This window comes from Akebia trifoliata, chromosome 10, assembly GCF_017979445.1.
Source record: "Akebia trifoliata isolate Shusen 1 chromosome 10, ASM1797944v1, whole genome shotgun sequence".
Lineage (NCBI taxonomy): Eukaryota > Viridiplantae > Streptophyta > Magnoliopsida > Ranunculales > Lardizabalaceae > Akebia > Akebia trifoliata.
Window position 1 is genome coordinate 29,934,009 of NC_141384.1, and position 19,230 is coordinate 29,953,238.

The following is a 19,230-nucleotide window of genomic DNA, read 5'->3' on the forward strand; positions in this document are numbered from 1 at the left end:
TTGGGTCTGTAGCTGAGATTTGCCTAGTCCATGGACCATGGTCTTGTCCAAGGATTAGTCTTGGGGCACGTGCAACTCGCACACATCACATGCACCAAGTAAGTTAGTCTACTCAATAATCATATAACATTCATGCACACTTAAATTACACTACTTTTTTTTTAATACAATAATTAAAATTGGTGGAAACAGAGAATTTTCGATGGAGCAACAAAAGCCCTTTTTTAGTTTTAATTTGGTCTAGAAAGATAGCTCCTCTGGACAACTTCTCTATCACACATTTTCAGATCAATTGACCAGAAATCAAAATTTTCATTATCATTTGACTAGGCTTATGGATTAATCATTTTACGGGAGAACATTTCTGACGTAATTATGTGTCATAATTATAGATGCTTTTCATCGAGATATGAGTTTCAGCATTACTTTTGCAGGCTCAATGTCAGGGCCCCAACTTTTTTTTGTTGGACCGGGTCACGTTAGTGGGCAATTGCCCCAATTGACACCGAGCGAGAGAGCTTGGAAGAGAGTAACAGAAACAAATGGGTAGAGAGAAAAAGATAGTGGAAAAGGGAAAGAGGTCTGAAATGGCTAAGAAAAAATGTCTCCACTCGTACATGTAAAACTAAAATATGGTTTGGATAAATTATTCATGAAAAATAAGTAAAGTTGGTGTGCCCATAGAAGTTTTCTTTTAGTAGTTCTTCTTTATAACTAAACTTTGCTATTATAATTAGAAAAAGGCAGAGTAGAAATGGTGCGAAATCAAAATTTTGATTCCAAAAATGCCCTCATCATCACATTTAAACTTAATATAATTAAAAGGTCATTTTAGTAAAAAATCTAGAAAATTTCAATCTCACGTAGTTAAAATCAAGTTGGTTAGTTTTCAAAATTATAAAAATATCTCTTTTACTATATAATCTTCAAAACCATCCTTTTTAATTGATGTTTTAAATTATAGATAAGCCTTTTTGAAACATGTGTGTTTGCGCATACCACCTTATCATAATTAATAGACTAATGATGAATGCGCACAATAAATCATACTCGATCTGTACCCCGGCTGATGTGACAAGGGCAAAGAACCGTAGATCTTTTCTTTTTGTATCACAAAGAAAAAAAGATCTATGGTTTTGTGCCCTTGCCATGTCAACTGCGTTTGATTTATCGTGTGCATTCATCACAGTTCTATTGTTAGCATGTGCCCCAAGGGCACGCGTTACACTGCATTAAATACACCTTCTAAATAACCATTATTTGATTCTTTTGAGGGCATTTTTGGTAGGAAATTCATTTTCCAAGGTGTAATTAATATAGCTTAAAGTATGCCCTTTGAGCACCTCCAATAATTCTCTTTAAAGTAAATAGCATCCTTTGTCAAAAAGTGACAAATGCTATTTTAGTTAGCCTAAAATTTGTTGATTGTTCCAAGAGACTCAACAAATCATATTTTACTTTTAGTATTTTATATTACTTTACATTTGTTAAACCTATTTAAATCATACTAACGGTCGAGAGTTGACATCTTAGCATCCAAAAAGCATAAGCTGATGTCACAGGCAGGCAAAGAATGAAATTATAAGAATTTTGAAGAAAAAAAATTCAAAAAAACATATTATTTGTCACCGTTAAATTTAAATTTTAAGTTTTGAGAATTCGTTAGCCATCCATTTTCAACACCTTGGATCAAAGCTCAAAAAATATTTTTAAAAAATAAAATAAAATAAAAACTTTTATATGAGTTTTTTCATGAAATTTAGAAAGATGTTGTGTTGGATTGCTAATGTGGTAATCCATGTGGGTCCAATGACCCTTAGCAGAGATTTGAAATCTTACTAAACTAATAAGAAAAGTGCTTTTCATTTTTTTTTAATATTAAGATAACTAATCTCGGAGGCTCTCTAGATGTAGGGCACACGTTAAATTGCAATAAATACACTTTGAAAATTGGAATTTGAGGATATTTTGGTTAAAAATAATAATTTTTTAAGGGCATTTTTGGTATAAAATCCAATTTTCAAAGTGTATTTATTGCAAGTTAACGTGTGTCCTAACAAGACTCATAATGTTTAGGGGTGTCAATTCGTACCCATTTACCCGGAATCAAAACCAAAAACCCTGGTTTTGGTTTCCTTTTTTTTGGAACTGATTAAAGTTGGGTCTAATATGGAACCTAACCGATAGGAACCGGAACAATTAGGTTCCATCCTATGGCTACCCACGGGTATCCATAACCGATTTATTTTGTCATTTATTTTTACATTATATGATTCAAGGTAATCCTATATTTTAAAATTAACATATATGATATAAAGTTCTTCAAATTTCATAAAATTAAATATTTGAGCTTAAGATGAGTCATTTCTTTTTAAATTTATTACTTGTAAAGATAATAAATTTTAATATTTGAAAATAAGTCATTAAATCATCATTTTAGTGGAACAAATTATTATTAAGTTGATACTTTACAAATAATATGTTATTTTTTAAAAGAATTTTATATATATAATAATTTTGAAATAATTTTTCTCATTCAATTCTTGAGAACCTGAACTAACGGATACCCATGATATTTTATGATTCCGGTTCCGGTTCCACTTATTTGAAAATCATAATCGAAACCGATAAGAACCGGAACCGATAAAATATAAAGTTATGGTTCCAATATTCATAGGAACCGAACCATAACCGACCCATTGACACTCCTAATAATGTTATGCTGGTCAAAAGAATGTGTTTGAAATATTTCAAGATTGGGTTGTTCTCTCAATCATTAAGGAAATTGGATCGAATCCTTTTCTCTTTCTTGTAATGAGAATAAGATGAAAAAACTTTGAAACGGGTATCCCACTCCAAAATTTTGAAGAAACCCTCTCCATTGAATTACACGTGGCATTTCTGGAGGTATTCCAAGTTTTCACACAAATGTAGGGGTGAGAAATAAATTAAAAACGCCACATGTCTAACGATGAGGGTTCCTTAAAAATTTTGAAGGTGCCTGCCCGCTTTAAAGTTGGACTTAGAATACAAAGAAGGCTTTTAATTGATGAGAGATTATTCGGTCTTCTTAGATGCTCAATCACCAAAGTATTTAATGTATATCTCTATCCATAAGGTTGTGTCACTCTTTCTTTTTGGGAAATTTAAGTCTTTTGGGGTTTTTTTCAATGATTAAGATACACACTTTGTTGAAGGGAATGTGGTCAAATTATGTTAATTTTGGGCCAAGATGCTTCATTTGAAGAGTTTATGAATTTTTCTTTTTTCTTTTGTTGGATTCCCTTTATCATAAAAGTAGCTTATTAAAGTATGATAATGATAATGCCGCAAGGGTAGACTCTTCAAAATCGTGGGGAGATTTTTTTTTATAATGGAAATTGAGGTATTCAGACATCTTAGAATGCTCAACTAATCCTTAGGGCACGTGCAATCTCCTCCCCTCAAACATACTAGGTAATTTCTGGGATAAATTCCTGAGAGTGGCTCTTAGGGAGTGATTTGACCTCAAGACCTCTACTTCTAAGGTGTACCAACCCTTTGGGGTTAGAATAGTGGGTTTTTGTCGTTCCACATTTTATTTTATGTCACGATGGAAAGATTACTTCGAATGTATTTATCTATCTAAGGATACTTTTTAAATTTAAAATTTTATTTTATATAAAATTTCGTTTAAGTAACAATATTCAATCTTCTCTCACCTTAGTTGTATAAGTATGTGTATAATAATGGAAAAATCAGATGATACTATGTTAGTAACCTTTAAAAATTCTCATAAAAATAATTGTATTTTAAAAATACTCATAAAAATAATTGATAAAAATTAGGGTTTTATTTTATTATTGTGCAATGAAATTTTTGTAAATGCCACAAAATCTTAAAAAGTTACTTACAAATTGATACATCTTCAACAATGACATTAAAATCCTTAATTTTGCATATGCTAGTTTAGTTGGTAAAGTCTTTGAGTGATGATTTTAGAGATCTAAAATCAAATCTCACTAGCTTTAAGTTACTGAACTCATAAAAATAGACTTACCGATCAAAAAATAAATAATCCTTACTTTTTACTACTAAAACTAGCGAAGCATAATAATTCATCATTCTCAATGGGTCCTACCCCAAGACCTTTAACATGGCCCACCAACTCACCAATCAACGCAATCAATTGATCAAACTAAGAATATCCACCAAAGGCAACTTTTCTAGCCCTAGTGCTTTTTTTCTTTTTTTAACCTTTGGGTTCTACCATCTAAAGAAGAGATAAAATGCAAAGACTTGCACCCCTAATAGGTTCCATGATTGATGTGAAGCTAATCGGTTCCATGACTGATGTGAAGAGTAAATGGGACACAAATGCACTTTTAAGGGTTGAAAAATAATATATATTCTTATAAACAAAAATATTATGATAAAGGGTCTTTTATAGTCAATATTGGACCGGTTGAAGAAAGCATATATTATTGATAAATATTAAACTAATTATCTTAATTAGTGTTATATATAAAATAAATCTTGTAGTCAAGGTTCATTATGTAATGATTACTTGATCACTGATTTAAGTATCGATCACTACGTGTCACAGTCTCCATTGTTTTACTTATTTTGGAATTGATTGGCAATATCTCATGGGACACACAAAGTTCTCATTTAAACGTGTCTTAACCACTTAGGATGCACTTGTGATGAAGTGTGTATTGATACTCTTCCTCATTGAGGCCTTATCTCAAAGATTCAGGGTTGGGCCATGGTTTTAAATCTCGTCTGAGATGGAGATGACGTGTCCAATACGTCTCGGTGGTGTCCACCAACAAGATGGATAGACAAGTCAAATGCATCAGATGAGATTAAAACAATGGCTCATTTGTCTCATTGTTGAGCTAGACGACTCAAACGTATTGAAAAACTCGTCCAAGATGACTCAGTCTCGTTTATGGTCGAGACGAGACGTCAAAACGAGTTTTAAAACGAAGGGGTTGGCTAGACAAAATACACACATTCATCACTTAATCTCTGTCACTTAGTCTCGACTCGGCTTATGAGTCCATCATCACTACTCTCACAACCACCATAGATGACATCTTTATATATGGATGAGTTTCAAGCCCACCTTCTTGCTTTTGAGATGCGTTTTGATGCCCAACACGTTCTTCTTCAACAACCACCAATGGAAAATATTGCTAATCGCAATGCTCCCTCGCAACCCACTAGCCAATCGACCCATAACAATAGAGGACGATATTTTAACTCTCGTGATAATCTTTTTATTCATCGCTCCTACTCTACTTCAATAGTTGGCAATTGCCAACGATCTGTGGCCGCAAAAACCATACTGCCAGCACTTGTTGGCATTGGTTTGATCCATCCTACTAACCCAAGGCTCCTGCTAGTACCCTTCCAGCTACGGCATACATGTATGCCTTCTTCTCGATCGGTATCTGATTTCTATTGGTACCCGGATAGTGGTGTTACTAGTCATGTTACACATGATTTAAGCATTCTTCATATTCGCTCTTGACTATAATAGCTATAACAAACTTCATGTTGGCCTTGGACTTCCTATCGCTCACACCAATATGAGTTCAAAAATATCTTACATGTATCCGATATCACTGCCAATTTGCTCATGATAATAATGTGTTTTTGAATTTTATCCACACTTTTTTCTTGTTAAGGACTGCCATATGGGTATCGACGTATCGTGGTTCTACAAGGGCCGAATAAAGGGGGTCTCTATTGTCTCTCTCACCAAGTGCACCTCACTTTTTATATCCCACTTTAAATCGAATTGAGGGTTCACGCAACCCCACTCAACCCGAACCCAAGGTTATATATTAATGTATGAATATTTTTATATCAATTATATACTTTTATTTATTTTTAAAATATTTTTTATTTAATATATAAAAATTTTAGTTATATTAATTGTATTTCTTGTTTAAGATATAAAATTGCTTTACCAATCAAAATAAAATTAGTCTTGTCCAACAAGCCTAACCCGTTTCCTGCCCAACCCATCCGAAACTACCTAAATCGGGCTAGCATGAACTCAACTCTAATTTAGAAATTCAAAATCAAGTTGAACTTGGGTTAATGAGCTCAGGCTCAATGATCGGGTTGAGTTGAGTTCAAGTTGAGGGTTATACCACTTGAGTTGAGCATTATGAGTCCAACCCCTTTGTATGCCAAATAAACCTTCTTTTCACCCATTAAATATGAGAGCTAATATTGCCGTACTAACTTTTTCTAACACCACGCTGACTATGTGCAATTCTTTCGTGATTTACATAGGGATTGGTGTGCCAATAATATCTCCTTTAAATATGGGTAAAGGGTGAATCTCCACATCGTGTACCGAATATGTCAAAATTCTGATTTTCGTATACTGTTCATTTTAATTCCCAAAACATGGACATAGTACACTACAATTTTTACGTGTCTACGAACTCGTAAGTTCGTCATTTTTAATATCTACGAATTCGTAAGTTCTCACTTTTAAACTTGTAAGTTCGTAGATGCGTAAAAGTGAACAATGTATCACATGCATGTTTTTATTAATAAAATAAACAGTATAACAAAAACATAATTAAAACAAAAGTCGTGCATGTTTTTGTAAATATCTCATGGGTAAATCAATATAAGACTCCTTCCCCCTATCCTTGCACCGAAACATGCCCTGCCAAAATTATTCTCTCCATCGGTAGGGAATGGTGGATTTGAAGCCTTGAGCCCAAGATCTAAATATCTTGCATTGTTACGTGTCAACTAATTAAGCTATGCGACAAAGTTATTTTGCCATTTTTTTCTTTTATTTCGTACATTTGTCGTGATTCAATGAATTTGATCTCATAGTACAGTGGTCCCACCAAAAATATCTTCTCAACAATTAGATCCAAATCCTATGACAAGATCCTAAATCCTACAGGTCAACTTAAGATTTTATTTTTCTTAAAATAATGCCGAAGTAACATTGTGAGGGACATCGTGTAAGATGTTACTGTGCACAGAACCATAGATGCTTTCATCAAAATCTCACTTGTATCTCGGTGAAAAGCAAGTATCTATGATTCTAACACACATTCACATCAGCCTATGTCCGCATGATGTTACTCCAGCACAACTCTTTTTCTTATTACTTTGAGTTCTTATACAAAAACCTTTTCAAGAAAATAATTTTTTTTGTATTTGTATTTTCTTAAAATACTGGTTTGTTTAGTAAATGTAAAATTACCGGAATGCTAAAATCAAATATCTTAAATTTATTACAACTCGTGCTAAAGGATTTCATATAGCATATCTTGACATGAAAGTAGATAGCAACCATGGATGCTTTTCACTCCTATCTCAAGGAAAGCATCTATGGTTCTCATACACTTTCACGTTTGGGTGTGCGATGTGAGGTCCAATCTTGAGGTCACTTCAGCATTATTCTTTTATCACGCCTACAATTCTAACTTTACATAAAGAGTTGTGTTGAAGTGACCTAAAGATTGTATCTCATATCTCATCTTACTAACGACATGGAAGTGTGTAAGAATTATAAATGCTTTTCATCGAAATGTTATGAGTAAGGTGAGATATGAGGTACAATCTTGAGGTCACTTCTATATTATTCTTACTTAAATACTATTTTTTAGCTCTTGTGGAAGTAAACACACTATTCATTAGTACATTGTGAAAATTCACAATTAAGATAACTTTATTTTGTTGGTTGGTCGACGTGGATTTCACTTCACAAGTAACTCAAAAAGCCAACCTTTCATAAATACCAAATTATTAGCGAAAGATCAAAATAACTTTTTAATCAGTAGACATATTTTTAATGAGATCAATAACATTTCAAAGATCGAACCCAAGTTTTTCATATCATCATCCATAGATTTTGCCAACTAAACTAATAAACATCTTTGATAATTATTTTCTTGATATTTTTATTTTAAAATTTTTAATTTAAAATTAAATTTATAAAAACACTTTTTATATAATTAAATCAAATGTATTAACCAGCCAAATCAAATATTTTTCCTACCTTCATTTTCAAGAAGGTTTCAAACTACAAAGTATAATTTTGAAACTAGATTGATATAAGATTAATGATTTTGTAACGCCCTTGACATGGAATGTGTTAAATTATAGATTCAGTTTCTTGGGATACACAACTACCCATATTTATGTGCATGTGCAATTGTGTATCCCAAGGAAAAAATCTATGATTCCAACCCATGCCACATCAGGGGCATGTGTCAAAGGGGGTCTTTGAAAATCACGACTCTTGATATACTCCAAATATGAGTCATGATAATATGACTTGCCAAGTGGCATACTAAATTGACTCCTTGACGTGACAAGTTCAAGAATTATAGATTTGTACGCCTCAAGATTCATGATTGCACTTCCCCATTAAAAAATGTATCCTAAGACGTATAGATCTACGATTCTCGAGCTTGTTCACGCTAAGGAGTCGATTGTGTATGCCACCTAACGAGTCATATTATGAGGACTCTTCAACCATTATTATTCAATTAAACCATATTCAAATCAAGCAAAAAATAATTTCAATTAAACTAACGACTCAACTCTTCTTCATGAGATTGAATCATAGAACATTTTTATTATTGGTGAGAAATAAAAAAATTACACTTAGTAACTTTTTTTCTCTTTCTTCTCTATAATTTTCTAAAAACTAAAAAAATAAAAATATTTTACCATACTAACAGGCGCACGTTAGTCGCATCCCCATCCTACTTGTCTTCACCTTAAGCGAATTATTAATTTAATTTTATTATTATATAAGGGTTGTGATTCCCTAGCTGAGATGTCACAATCACATTCGATCTATCGAGCAATAGAGATCTCATAGGTTTCTAAATTCGGCAACAATTTATCAGAGCTTGTAGTACTGATGTTGGGTTGCTCCTCCAATTAGAGCTTTGTCTTCATCCTCCAGTAACCCTTCAACCTAGAGCGCATGTTAGAATTCTTAGCTCAAAATTTACTATTTTTTCTTTTTTTGGTTTTGTAGAGCTGCTGTTGGCACCCAATTTTTACTTATGAGTCTTGATTTTTTTTCTCTCCACCGACAAACTCTACCCACATGACTGTGCATAGAATCATAGATTTTCATCGGGATACACAATGCACATCCCCATAAATATGTGCATTTGTATATTCCGGAAAAAAAAAAGATCTATGATTCTATGCACTATCACGTGAAAAGTGTTTAGGTGGAGTTTGTCAGAGGGAGAGTTAATTTATCATTACTCTTTACTATTTAAACCTTGGTTAAAAAATAAGAATAATGATTTTCTGACTTGTCTCTTTGACATATGCGGTCATACTCTTTTGACTTAACATGCATTAAAATCATATTTTTTTCTTGGGATACGCAATTGTACATATTTATGGGGAAAAAGAACATGCGACGTTAGGTGCGTATAGAGGAGTATGTCAGAGGGGGGGAGTCACAAAATCGCAATTCTAAAAATAAAAGAAAGAAGTGAACATTGAGAATAAGTAAAAGTAGGACATGAGATTATAATTTGAGCCGAAACTTGGAAATGGTATATAGATTGAAATTGGAGTGTAATAAGTAAAACTTGGGTACCAATAGCAGCTCTATATCTTTGAAGTTTAAAAAACGGAAAAGAAGAGAGAAATTACCCAAAATTCGTCGTCGTCTTCTTCTTCTTCTTGTCGATTGAAATCTGAAACTTTGGGAATTTCTTTTGTTGCATCGTTACGGGCGAATCTTCCACGTACTCTAGGTCTACTGTCGGCTAGTGTCTTTCGACATGCATACTGGTTAGAAACAGAGAACAAAAAAAAACATTTTTTTAATCAGATTAATCGAAACCATCTGTTTTAATTTTTAATTAATTTACTATATTTAATAAAATTAGGAGAGGGGTTGTCTTTTGTTTTTTTTTACCTTAATTGTTTTGTTGAAATTTCTGTGCGCACGCTTGTTCCTGTACCTATGAATCCTCTGTTTCCTCTCTTCCGGACTGCAACGTCTGACTTTGCCACCATTTTCCTCCATGAAAGAGTTTTCCGAAGTTAAAGGACTTGAGGATTCCTTAGTTTTGATTCTCTAAATAACAATGAAAAAAAAAAACCATAAAATTATTAGACTTGAAAGAAACCCATGAAGGGAAACAGAGAAAAATAAAAAAATAAAATTGAGAGTTACTAACTTGTAAATCGCCTGTGCTGCAGACCCTTCTCATGGGTCCGATACATTCTTTGTTTTCTTTCGAATCCAAAACTTGGTTTTGAAAAAAGGGGGTCTCCGTGAGAGAATCGAAGCAAGGTTTGAAGAAAAAACCCAGCTTTTGGTCCAGAGATTTGCTAATGAAGCTCTGCATCACTGTCTCAGTACCAAAGCTATTATTAGGTTGAATGAGAGAAGAATCATGCAAATAAGAGTCAAAACCAAGACAAGATTCCTCCGATTTCACCCCCAAAGAATCCAAAACAGAGAAATCTGTAATCCCATTAATGGGGAGTGACTGAAATTGGGTCCTTGAACCAAGAGACAAATTGTTTAATTCTTGACTTTGAGAATAAGAGAAGGGATTAGTGGTTAATGAAAGAGATGAATTAATTGGAAAATTCTTGTTTGAAAGGTTGGATGAGATGGGTTGAAGGATATCAGATGGAGAATCTTCAAAAGAGACGAAAGGATCAGACAAGAATTGCATTTCGAGATCAGAGGAAACCATATCAGGGCTTGAATTGTTAAAGAGATAGCCATCTTCAAAGAGGGAGAAATCAGAGGACATTGAGACGAAGAAGAGAGGTTTGAAAGTTTTTTTCTTTTTCTCTGTAAATGTGGGTTAGAGCTCAAGACCAAAAATGACAAGAGTTTGGTCTGGTTTAAATATATTTAGAGGGAGAGCTACTACTAGCACACATCTTTGTCTGCCCTTCCAAAAAGTTCCTAGTGTCCCAACCTATTAGTCTCGTCGTGGGACAGTTTAAATCCTGCCTTTCTACCCATGGTTTTAAAACTCATCTCATATCGTCCGAATTAATTCGATATCGGAACTAAACGAGACCAACTCACAAAATTGCTTTTTTGACCCAATTTTAGGACTCACGTTAAACTTTTTCATTTTTTGAACAAGATGTCTCAAATGTATCAGAAAACTCATTCGAGATGAATCGATATCAAAAACTCATTCAAGATGGCTTGATATCGAGCCCGGACGAGACGTGAAACCAAGCTGTAAAACCATGTTTGTAGCCTACACTATACGTGCGTTTCAACATATGGGTAAAGGACAATTCTGTCATCAATCATGACACCTCATAAAAAATGCCATTTGGCATTGTAACTTGGACCCACATTCAAGTATGTTTGTTTGGTTGTCCAACGGAGTTATACGCTAAAATCATCCCATTTATGAGTTTTCATCATGGCCCAGGCCCATGCTACTGGGTACTTGTTGGAGTGTGGGCCCTGCCCAACTATTGACCTAATAGGGTACTAGGGCTGTTAATTGGGTGGAATGGCCCATTAACCTAGTCTTCTCAATCTAGGAAGAAAAGGTTTGATTGAAATTCTTAAATTGGTTTTGTAAGGGTTGTGTAAAAAGAGAGAGTTGTCCAGTCCTCACTGACCAAAATAATTTTTCCTTTAAAAAATCAATTTTTACTAGAAAAATAACCAAAATGCCCTTTGCATTACATTTATGTCAAAAATATATTAGGATTGCTTAAACCATGCCATTCTATATTAGAAAATATGTTAGATTAGTTTCAATTATGTTAGAAACATGGAAGGGTGATGGTTGATTCAGTAATAATTCTTACTCTACAAATAGTTTTGAATGTGAATGTGTGCCCATTTCCCCAAGATTGAGTTGTTGTGATAGTTGTATTGTACGTCGAGGACAAGGTAGCTAGTAAACCCTCTTTTTCTCTGATTTGCTCCCAATAGTCACTATTGTTTTTTAATTTTTCGAGCATTCCCACGTCTATTATTTTGAGAAACCCTTTCCTTACTATGATAGTGAGGAAAAATGCATTACTAAGCCTTGTCCACCGTCAAAAAGACATCGAGATATTTGTTACGAATCTCAAGGACTTATTTTGTACATCGAGATATTTGTTTTGTACATCTCGAGATCTTTTATTTATTTATATATGGTGGATGAGACTTAGTAAGGTCTTTGTTCCTCACTGTCATAGTAAGGCTAGTCAGAGTCTATTATTTTTATTAAACACTCTAAATGATAGATTGCACTTGTTAAAATCAATTGGGTACACTAAAAATTGGTTATAGAAACTCACTTTTTAATTGAGTGGGTTTAGTGCCTAACACCTTCTGGATCCCATCACCTGACCCCTGTATTTAAATACGATCTCAATCGTGGTTGAGATGAGAAAGTTATTAGAGTGGTTTGAAATGAAATTTTAAGTCTAAACCACATTCATCAATGTTATGTAGAGAAAAGAGATAAGAGAGAAAGAAAAAAAAAAGTAGAGGATCTCATCTATGGTTTCAAAACTCATTCGAGACCTAGACGTATCGCCAGAGTCATCTGAGTATCAGGCATGGACGAGACGGACAGATAAGTCAATTTTTCAGACGAGATTTAAAACCCCATGTTCATTTTTTAAATATTTGAATGAGATATCTCAAACGTATCAAAAAACTCGTTTGAGACGACTAAGTATCTGGCATGGACGAGATAAGACGAGACTCAAAACCAAGTTTTAAAACCATGTTCCCATCACACTCTCCTCTCTCCTTTTCTTAAGAATTTTCTTCTAAGAGGAAGATACTTGTATTCTTTTGAAGAAGATAAATACATTATTGGTGTCATTTTTGACTAGGGCATTAGAACTAAAGATAATAGATGTTCTTTGTTCTATTTTATCTTCGAATAATTGTCGTTTTCAACAAAGTTTGACATAAAAGCATGCGTAGACGGATAAAATTGTGGCAATATGAGATAACCTACACAGTTGATTCCCAACCTTTATTTTTTAGAGACGTTAATGCCACATGACTTCCCATCTACATCACCAAAGAGTTGCACACAATTGGTGTGGCATTAGTAAAAGTTGGTGTGGCATTAGTAACTATCGTAATTTTTCTTTGCTCTTATTTTCTTATTGGAGAAATTTATTTTCTAAATAACTTGTTTTTCTCTTTATTTTCTCATTTTTATTTATTATTTTGAAAATCCTGATCAAAGGTTTTTAAAATGAACGGTCATTGATTCTTAAATTTAAACAGTGTAGATTTAATGTTTTGTTGATGTAGCGATATCTCAACCGCTCAAAACTACTGCAAAGAATTGCAAGAAAAAATTAGGGTGATTTAGACATACCCCCTCACTCTTTGATCAATATTAGAGATACCCTCTACATTTTAAAATTGATGGCATGCCCCTCTTGACCTAGGTTTTGTGTGAGAAATTAATATAAACTGACCTAAATAACCTTGTCTGCGATCACTATCTAAAACCTCCAAAAAAATCTATCATCTTCGACCTTAGGATAAGGTTTTCTACTCACCTTTTCAAACTTGAGATTCTATCTTCTTCAACCCTTAAAACTCAAGAACAACATAGAATTTTTCTGATTTGGGTAGAAAGATGAAGGGCTCTACTAGACATTGAAGAAAATGTGTTTAAGATGAGATAAATAGGTTTTAAAAAATAAAATAAAAAGTTATCATAGAGATTAACAACTTGAAAATGAAGGATTTTAGCATAAAATCTTCAACATTATGGTTTTTACAGTAAATTAATATCCTAAAATTATCATCTTGAAGATGGCAGTTTTTTAAAGAAAAATTATCAAACCTTAAAGATAGTTGCTGGAGACAAGGGCATTTAGCTCAGTTTAGATTAGTCTCTCACACAGAACCTAGGTCAAGGGGGAGCATTTCATCAATTAGAAAAGATAAAGGGGTATCTCTAGTATTGATCGAAATGTGGGGGGCATGTCTAAATCACCCAAAAATATTACAAAGAATATGCTCCCTTCAAAAGGAGAGGCATTTTTGTCTTTCGTAGATAAAAATCCAAGTCACTCAATTTATTTCTCCAATTTTCATTACTTGTGCTACTTTTGGATCCTCATCATGGTTTTAAATCTCATCCAACATCGAGACGACTCATCTAATACATCTCGGTAGCCTCCACCAACGATACGGATAGACAAGTAAAATGTGTATTGGACAAGATTTTAAATCACAGTTCATTGTTGAACAAGACAAACTCAAAAATATCAGAAAACTTATTCGAGATGACTCAATCTTGTTCATGAACCAGATGAGACATCAAAACGAGTTTTAAAACCATGATCCTAATCAATGTATGTTAATACTATCACGTTTAAATTTGATTAATACTGGAGTGACTTCAGTGGGAGACACACAGGGAAAATCTTGATGTGGTGGTGCGCGTATGTCCATAGATGCATTATACTCGTTTCTCAGAGAAAATGCATTTATGAGCATGTGCATGCCACCACGTTAAGATATCCCCCGTGTGTCTCCCGCTGAGGTCACTCTAGCACGACTCTTTAAGTGAAATACCCAATCTTAACTTCTGCGGCCACAACCATTCTAGGGGAAATGTACAAACAAGTCTAATTTGCATTAGTTGTCCTATAATTTTACTTTTGGATTGAACCCATCTCATGAAATAAATAAAAGCATCTTATAATATTGTGGGAAAGTGTTACTAGAGAAAACAGACACACAAATAATACAAGATTCTTCGGGCCGAGCCCACTTCGTTTAGGAAAAGTTCCCCTTTTGATACTATTTTAACTCTTGAAGTCCAAGCCCGATAAGATAACATAAAATAATCATATACTCTGTGGATCCATATGTCTAGACTGTTGAGTTGCACATACGTCTGAAGTTGCTATTGGCAACCCAGATTTTACTTATCACAACCCTATTAAAGATTAAAGCACACCATTCAAACATTACAAAGGTTGGCTTAGATTATTATCTCAACATTATAACGCTCCTTCAAACAATTTTATGATTAGGCTCATATAAAATCAAATCCAAAAAATAGAAATCTAGCAAAAAAATAATAATAATAGTTGAGAGAGCTTCTATTGGCAACCCAACCTTTAGTTTTCTAATCATTCACTTATTTTCTTTAATTTTAATTGGGGTGTAATGAATAAAAGTTGGGGTGCCAATAACAGCTCTCTAAATCAATGACAAAAAATAAAATATATTTGTACCCCAACTTTTCCAAATGAGTCAAGGATTGATTTACCCAAAAAGGTTGAAAATCATGTTATTTCGATTAATTTTTCCCTAAATAAAATATATGTCAAAATTTAAGAATTTGGAGGAGAAAATAAAAATACAAAAAACAAGAGTTGCCAAACAAATCAAAGGTTTTTCTTCCATCTTATATCATTGTTTTTAAAATGAGTTCTTTTATAATCAGGAAAAAACAAGAAGAAGAAGATTATTTCTAGACAAAATACAAGAATACCCCAATTTAAATTGAAATTTTAACGTACCCCGTTTACTTATATTTTGTGAGGGTGAGTTAGGCCCACGGGTTTCTATAAAAGAATGAACCACCCAATTGAAAACTGAAGCTAAGACAAGGTAAGTGTGTGTTTGGTAATACTTCTGAAGTCTGAACGGAATTGGTCCACCTTTAAAATTCAGACTTCAAAAACTCTATTGTTGTTTATTTCGATTCAAATTTCAGAATTAAGAATCAAAATTCAGAAGTTTTGATTCAGCGATAAAAGAAACTGGGTGAAGCTAAGACAAATTAAAACAATACATAATCATAAGTCATTATAACATATAATTATATGAAATTAAAACAACCCATAATCAGAAAAAAAATAATAACAATAATATTCGATTTAATGCATGGGTTTTTTATTCACCAACCCGATATGTGCCAAACTGCAAACTGGTTCGATTAATGCCCCTTCGCAGTTCAGTACAATATGAATGAATCCAATAATACTTACTAATCAATAGAGATGAAAGTGGGTTCAATGGGTTTTTTTAACTTCAAGTTTCAGCGAAATGAAAAGGGCTACCGAACCTTATAAGGTGGTGTGTATATAGCATTTAAAAATAATAATTTACTTAGGGCTTGATTTTATAAAGAATGATGCATAGTTTTTATATTATAGTAGGTGACATGTGCTAAAAAAAATTAGGATTTTGTAAGATTAAAATTTTTATAATTAATTTCATACAAATGAATACTATAAGTTCTTATGGCATGTGTGAACATGGTTTCTCCCTTTGATTATGCCCAAAAATTATATTCATATTCAAAAGACCAAATAATACGCCATTTGCAAATACAGTTTTAAATCTCTCATCTCCACTAAATCTCTTAAACCTATCAAGATTATAAGAACAAAAATAAAAAATTATAGACTGATTTTTATTTATTTATTTATTTTTTGTAATCCAAGGAATATCCCCACCTTTGGTGAGACTAATCTACCTGGGACCGCACGCACCATCCAACACCCTGTCATATGTTACGGCATTTTAGTAGTTATATTTTTATGGAGGGGCATGTAGAGACTCGAAGTCACAACATGAGAAGCAAACCCAATTGCTCCTTACCATCTCAGCTAACCTCCGATGGGTTGGACTGAAAGTTTGATCTTCCCATGCAAACCCCCCCCCCCCCTCCCCAACACACACACACACACACACACACACACAAAATTGGTAATTTTGTAATATTTGGAGGATACCTTTAACTATCCTCTAAGTTGTTAAATTTATTGTACCACTATGTTATTGAATCAATTATATCTATTTTGTTTCTATTTTTCAAGCTTTCATTAAAAGATTACTTTGATTTTGATTTGAGTTTTGAAATGTCATAATTTTCCAGTTTAATTGGTTTTTGAAGTGCTTCTTGAAAAAAATATGTTTTTATATATATGTTGATTACTTTTTAGTCATTGATTTGTATCTTAAAAATATTGAAGGGGTTTTTAGTCATTAATTAAAAGGTAATAACATTTACTTAAGGAAAAACATAACTTTATGTTTCAAATTCCAAGAAGTACAAGAAGCTGAAATAATTCTGAATTACTACTCAGCTATACTGATTTTTTTTTTTTTTTAATAATTGAATTCTTACGTTTTATCTATGAATAATGCTGAAGTGACCTCAGGCTCGAACCTCATACCTCTCATAGTGCACTTCTTGACATGAAAATGCATGGGAGCCATAAATGTTTTTCATTGAGATACAAGTGAAAAAGCATCTATGATCCTATCGACTTTCGTGTCAAGAAATACGATATGAGGTTCCAGCTTGAGAACACTCCAACATGACTTTTTATCTATTGTCAAAATTTACTTTGATTTAGGCCTGTCAATGGATTGGATTTGGATTGGATCAGGGTTAATTTAGTACTGATCTAATAAGAATCGAATTCGAGGATTGATCCGATAAGTATCGAATAGAACCCTTATCAAATAAGGTTTTTATCAGATCTCATAAGATCGAGATCCAATCCATTAACAATTGGATCGGATCCGGATAGGGTAAGTTCAAATCTGATTTCATATATAAAATATAAGTAAATTTTATATATTAATAAATATATAATATAATTTAAATATTTTCTAACATATTATTGGATTAGGACATGATTGATCCTAATCCGATCAAATAAGATATCAGATTGAAACCTTATCAAATCAAATCCTTATCAGAATCCAAAACATTGATCCAAACCTAAAGTTATCGGATCGGATCTATTGACAGCCCTACTTAGAAACAAAAAAAAAAAAAAAAAACAAATTTGACATCTAAAATAAACACATGTCATCAAAACCGTTAGATTGAAAATAGATAAAAGAGAAGAAACTCTTGCATCGAGTCACGTTTAACGGTCTCTAGTCTAAACAAACCATTGAGATGGGAAAACATTGCCAGAGATTCAACTATATCTATCTATCCCCAAAAATCAATACTAATCCCTATAATACGATTTATGTTTGATTGAGAGCCTCATTAAACATAAAAGTTCATAGGAGAGAGACCTCTCGAAGGACTTTATACTTTCTGACTTCTAGCAGACGCGCAGAAAGACCAAGCCAGCTCGGCTCGTGACCGAAGGCATAGCCAAGCCGAGCAAGCCACACAAGGAATCTTCCTTTTTTCATTTTTCTATTTTTATGCTGACTCTCGGTTCGTAGATTCCCACCGTAGAGTAGAAGAAATCCGGATTACGGTACTGGACGAATGAGTCGTTTTATGCTCACAAACTCCTCGGTGCCTGCCACGTCAAGGTAGTTATGTGACAACTAATAAGGGTACTTTTTGTAAATTAGAAAGGTCATTTAGTACACGTGGGTACATGTGATTGGTATATCCCAACTTTTTGTGAGCAAAAAATTTTCCTGGTATGAATGGGAAAAGCATCGATACCGAATTTGCCCTTTATTTTGCTGAAGAATCACGTCAGCAACTCACCAACCAGTGCCCTTTATCCTTGTCTGCCACGTGGCTGATTGTCTTCATTGACCACTGAACCACAAATGTTGGGTCCACCATTGGTGGATCTTCAACATGATTGATCTAGTTTACTATTGGATTAAAGAATTTTTAATGGGTTGGAGTTCATGGTGGGCCTCCCTCTATTGAGAGTCAAATGATGAAATATGCTAAAAATAGTGTGGTTCTCTCCTCCTATAGTCAATATCCATCATTTTAATAAGGTAAGATTGTGTTTGATCTAATATTTTTTTTAAATTAAAATTATGTTAATTTAGATAAATTATCATAGTCATTGAAAGCTACTCAATGTGATGAGTCATGGTCTTTAATTTAATTTTGTCTTTAAGTCATATTTATTGCTAACATGAATAAAATAAAATGTATGGTCAAGATTCATGTTTGGGAATGATAGAAGAGTCGTGTTGGAGTGACCTCTTGACTGGATCTCATATCCCACATCATGACGTGAAAATGTGTAGAAACCATAAATGTTTTTGACTCGTATCTTGAGGAAAGCATGTATGATTTTTTACATACTTTCACGTCAAGATATACGATACGAGGTACAATCTTGAGGCCACTTCAACATCATTCATGGTATAATTTAACACGACTACCAATTTAATGCAATCGTCCTCCTTTATCTAAGTTTGGTGTTGACATTGTAGCGTAAAGGAAACATTGGATCGGTGCAATTTTAGAAAAAAAAAAAAAAAGATTAAAACAAAATTTTAGA

General features: G+C 33.3%; 1 protein-coding gene across 2 annotated transcripts; it reads right to left on the reverse strand.

Annotated features, from left to right (window-relative positions):
- Nucleotides 1–8,515: 8,515 nt before the first annotated feature.
- LOC147393740 (uncharacterized) lies at nucleotides 8,516–10,946 on the reverse strand. 2 transcript variants are annotated; one of them, XM_086456352.1, is made up of 4 exons: nucleotides 10,194–10,946; nucleotides 9,929–10,090; nucleotides 9,661–9,798; nucleotides 8,516–8,952 (listed from the first exon to the last, which is right to left on the reverse strand). In XM_086456352.1, exons 1-4 carry the CDS (start codon nucleotides 10,779–10,781, stop codon nucleotides 8,923–8,925), a joined length of 918 nt encoding a protein of 305 aa, XP_086312478.1. In that variant the 5' UTR covers nucleotides 10,782–10,946; the 3' UTR covers nucleotides 8,516–8,922. The 2 variants fall into 2 exon arrangements, with proteins under 2 accessions (XP_086312478.1, XP_086312477.1); XM_086456351.1 differs by having other exon boundaries at nucleotides 8,525–8,959; nucleotides 10,194–10,945.
- Between the last annotated feature and the right edge of the window lie 8,284 nt (nucleotides 10,947–19,230).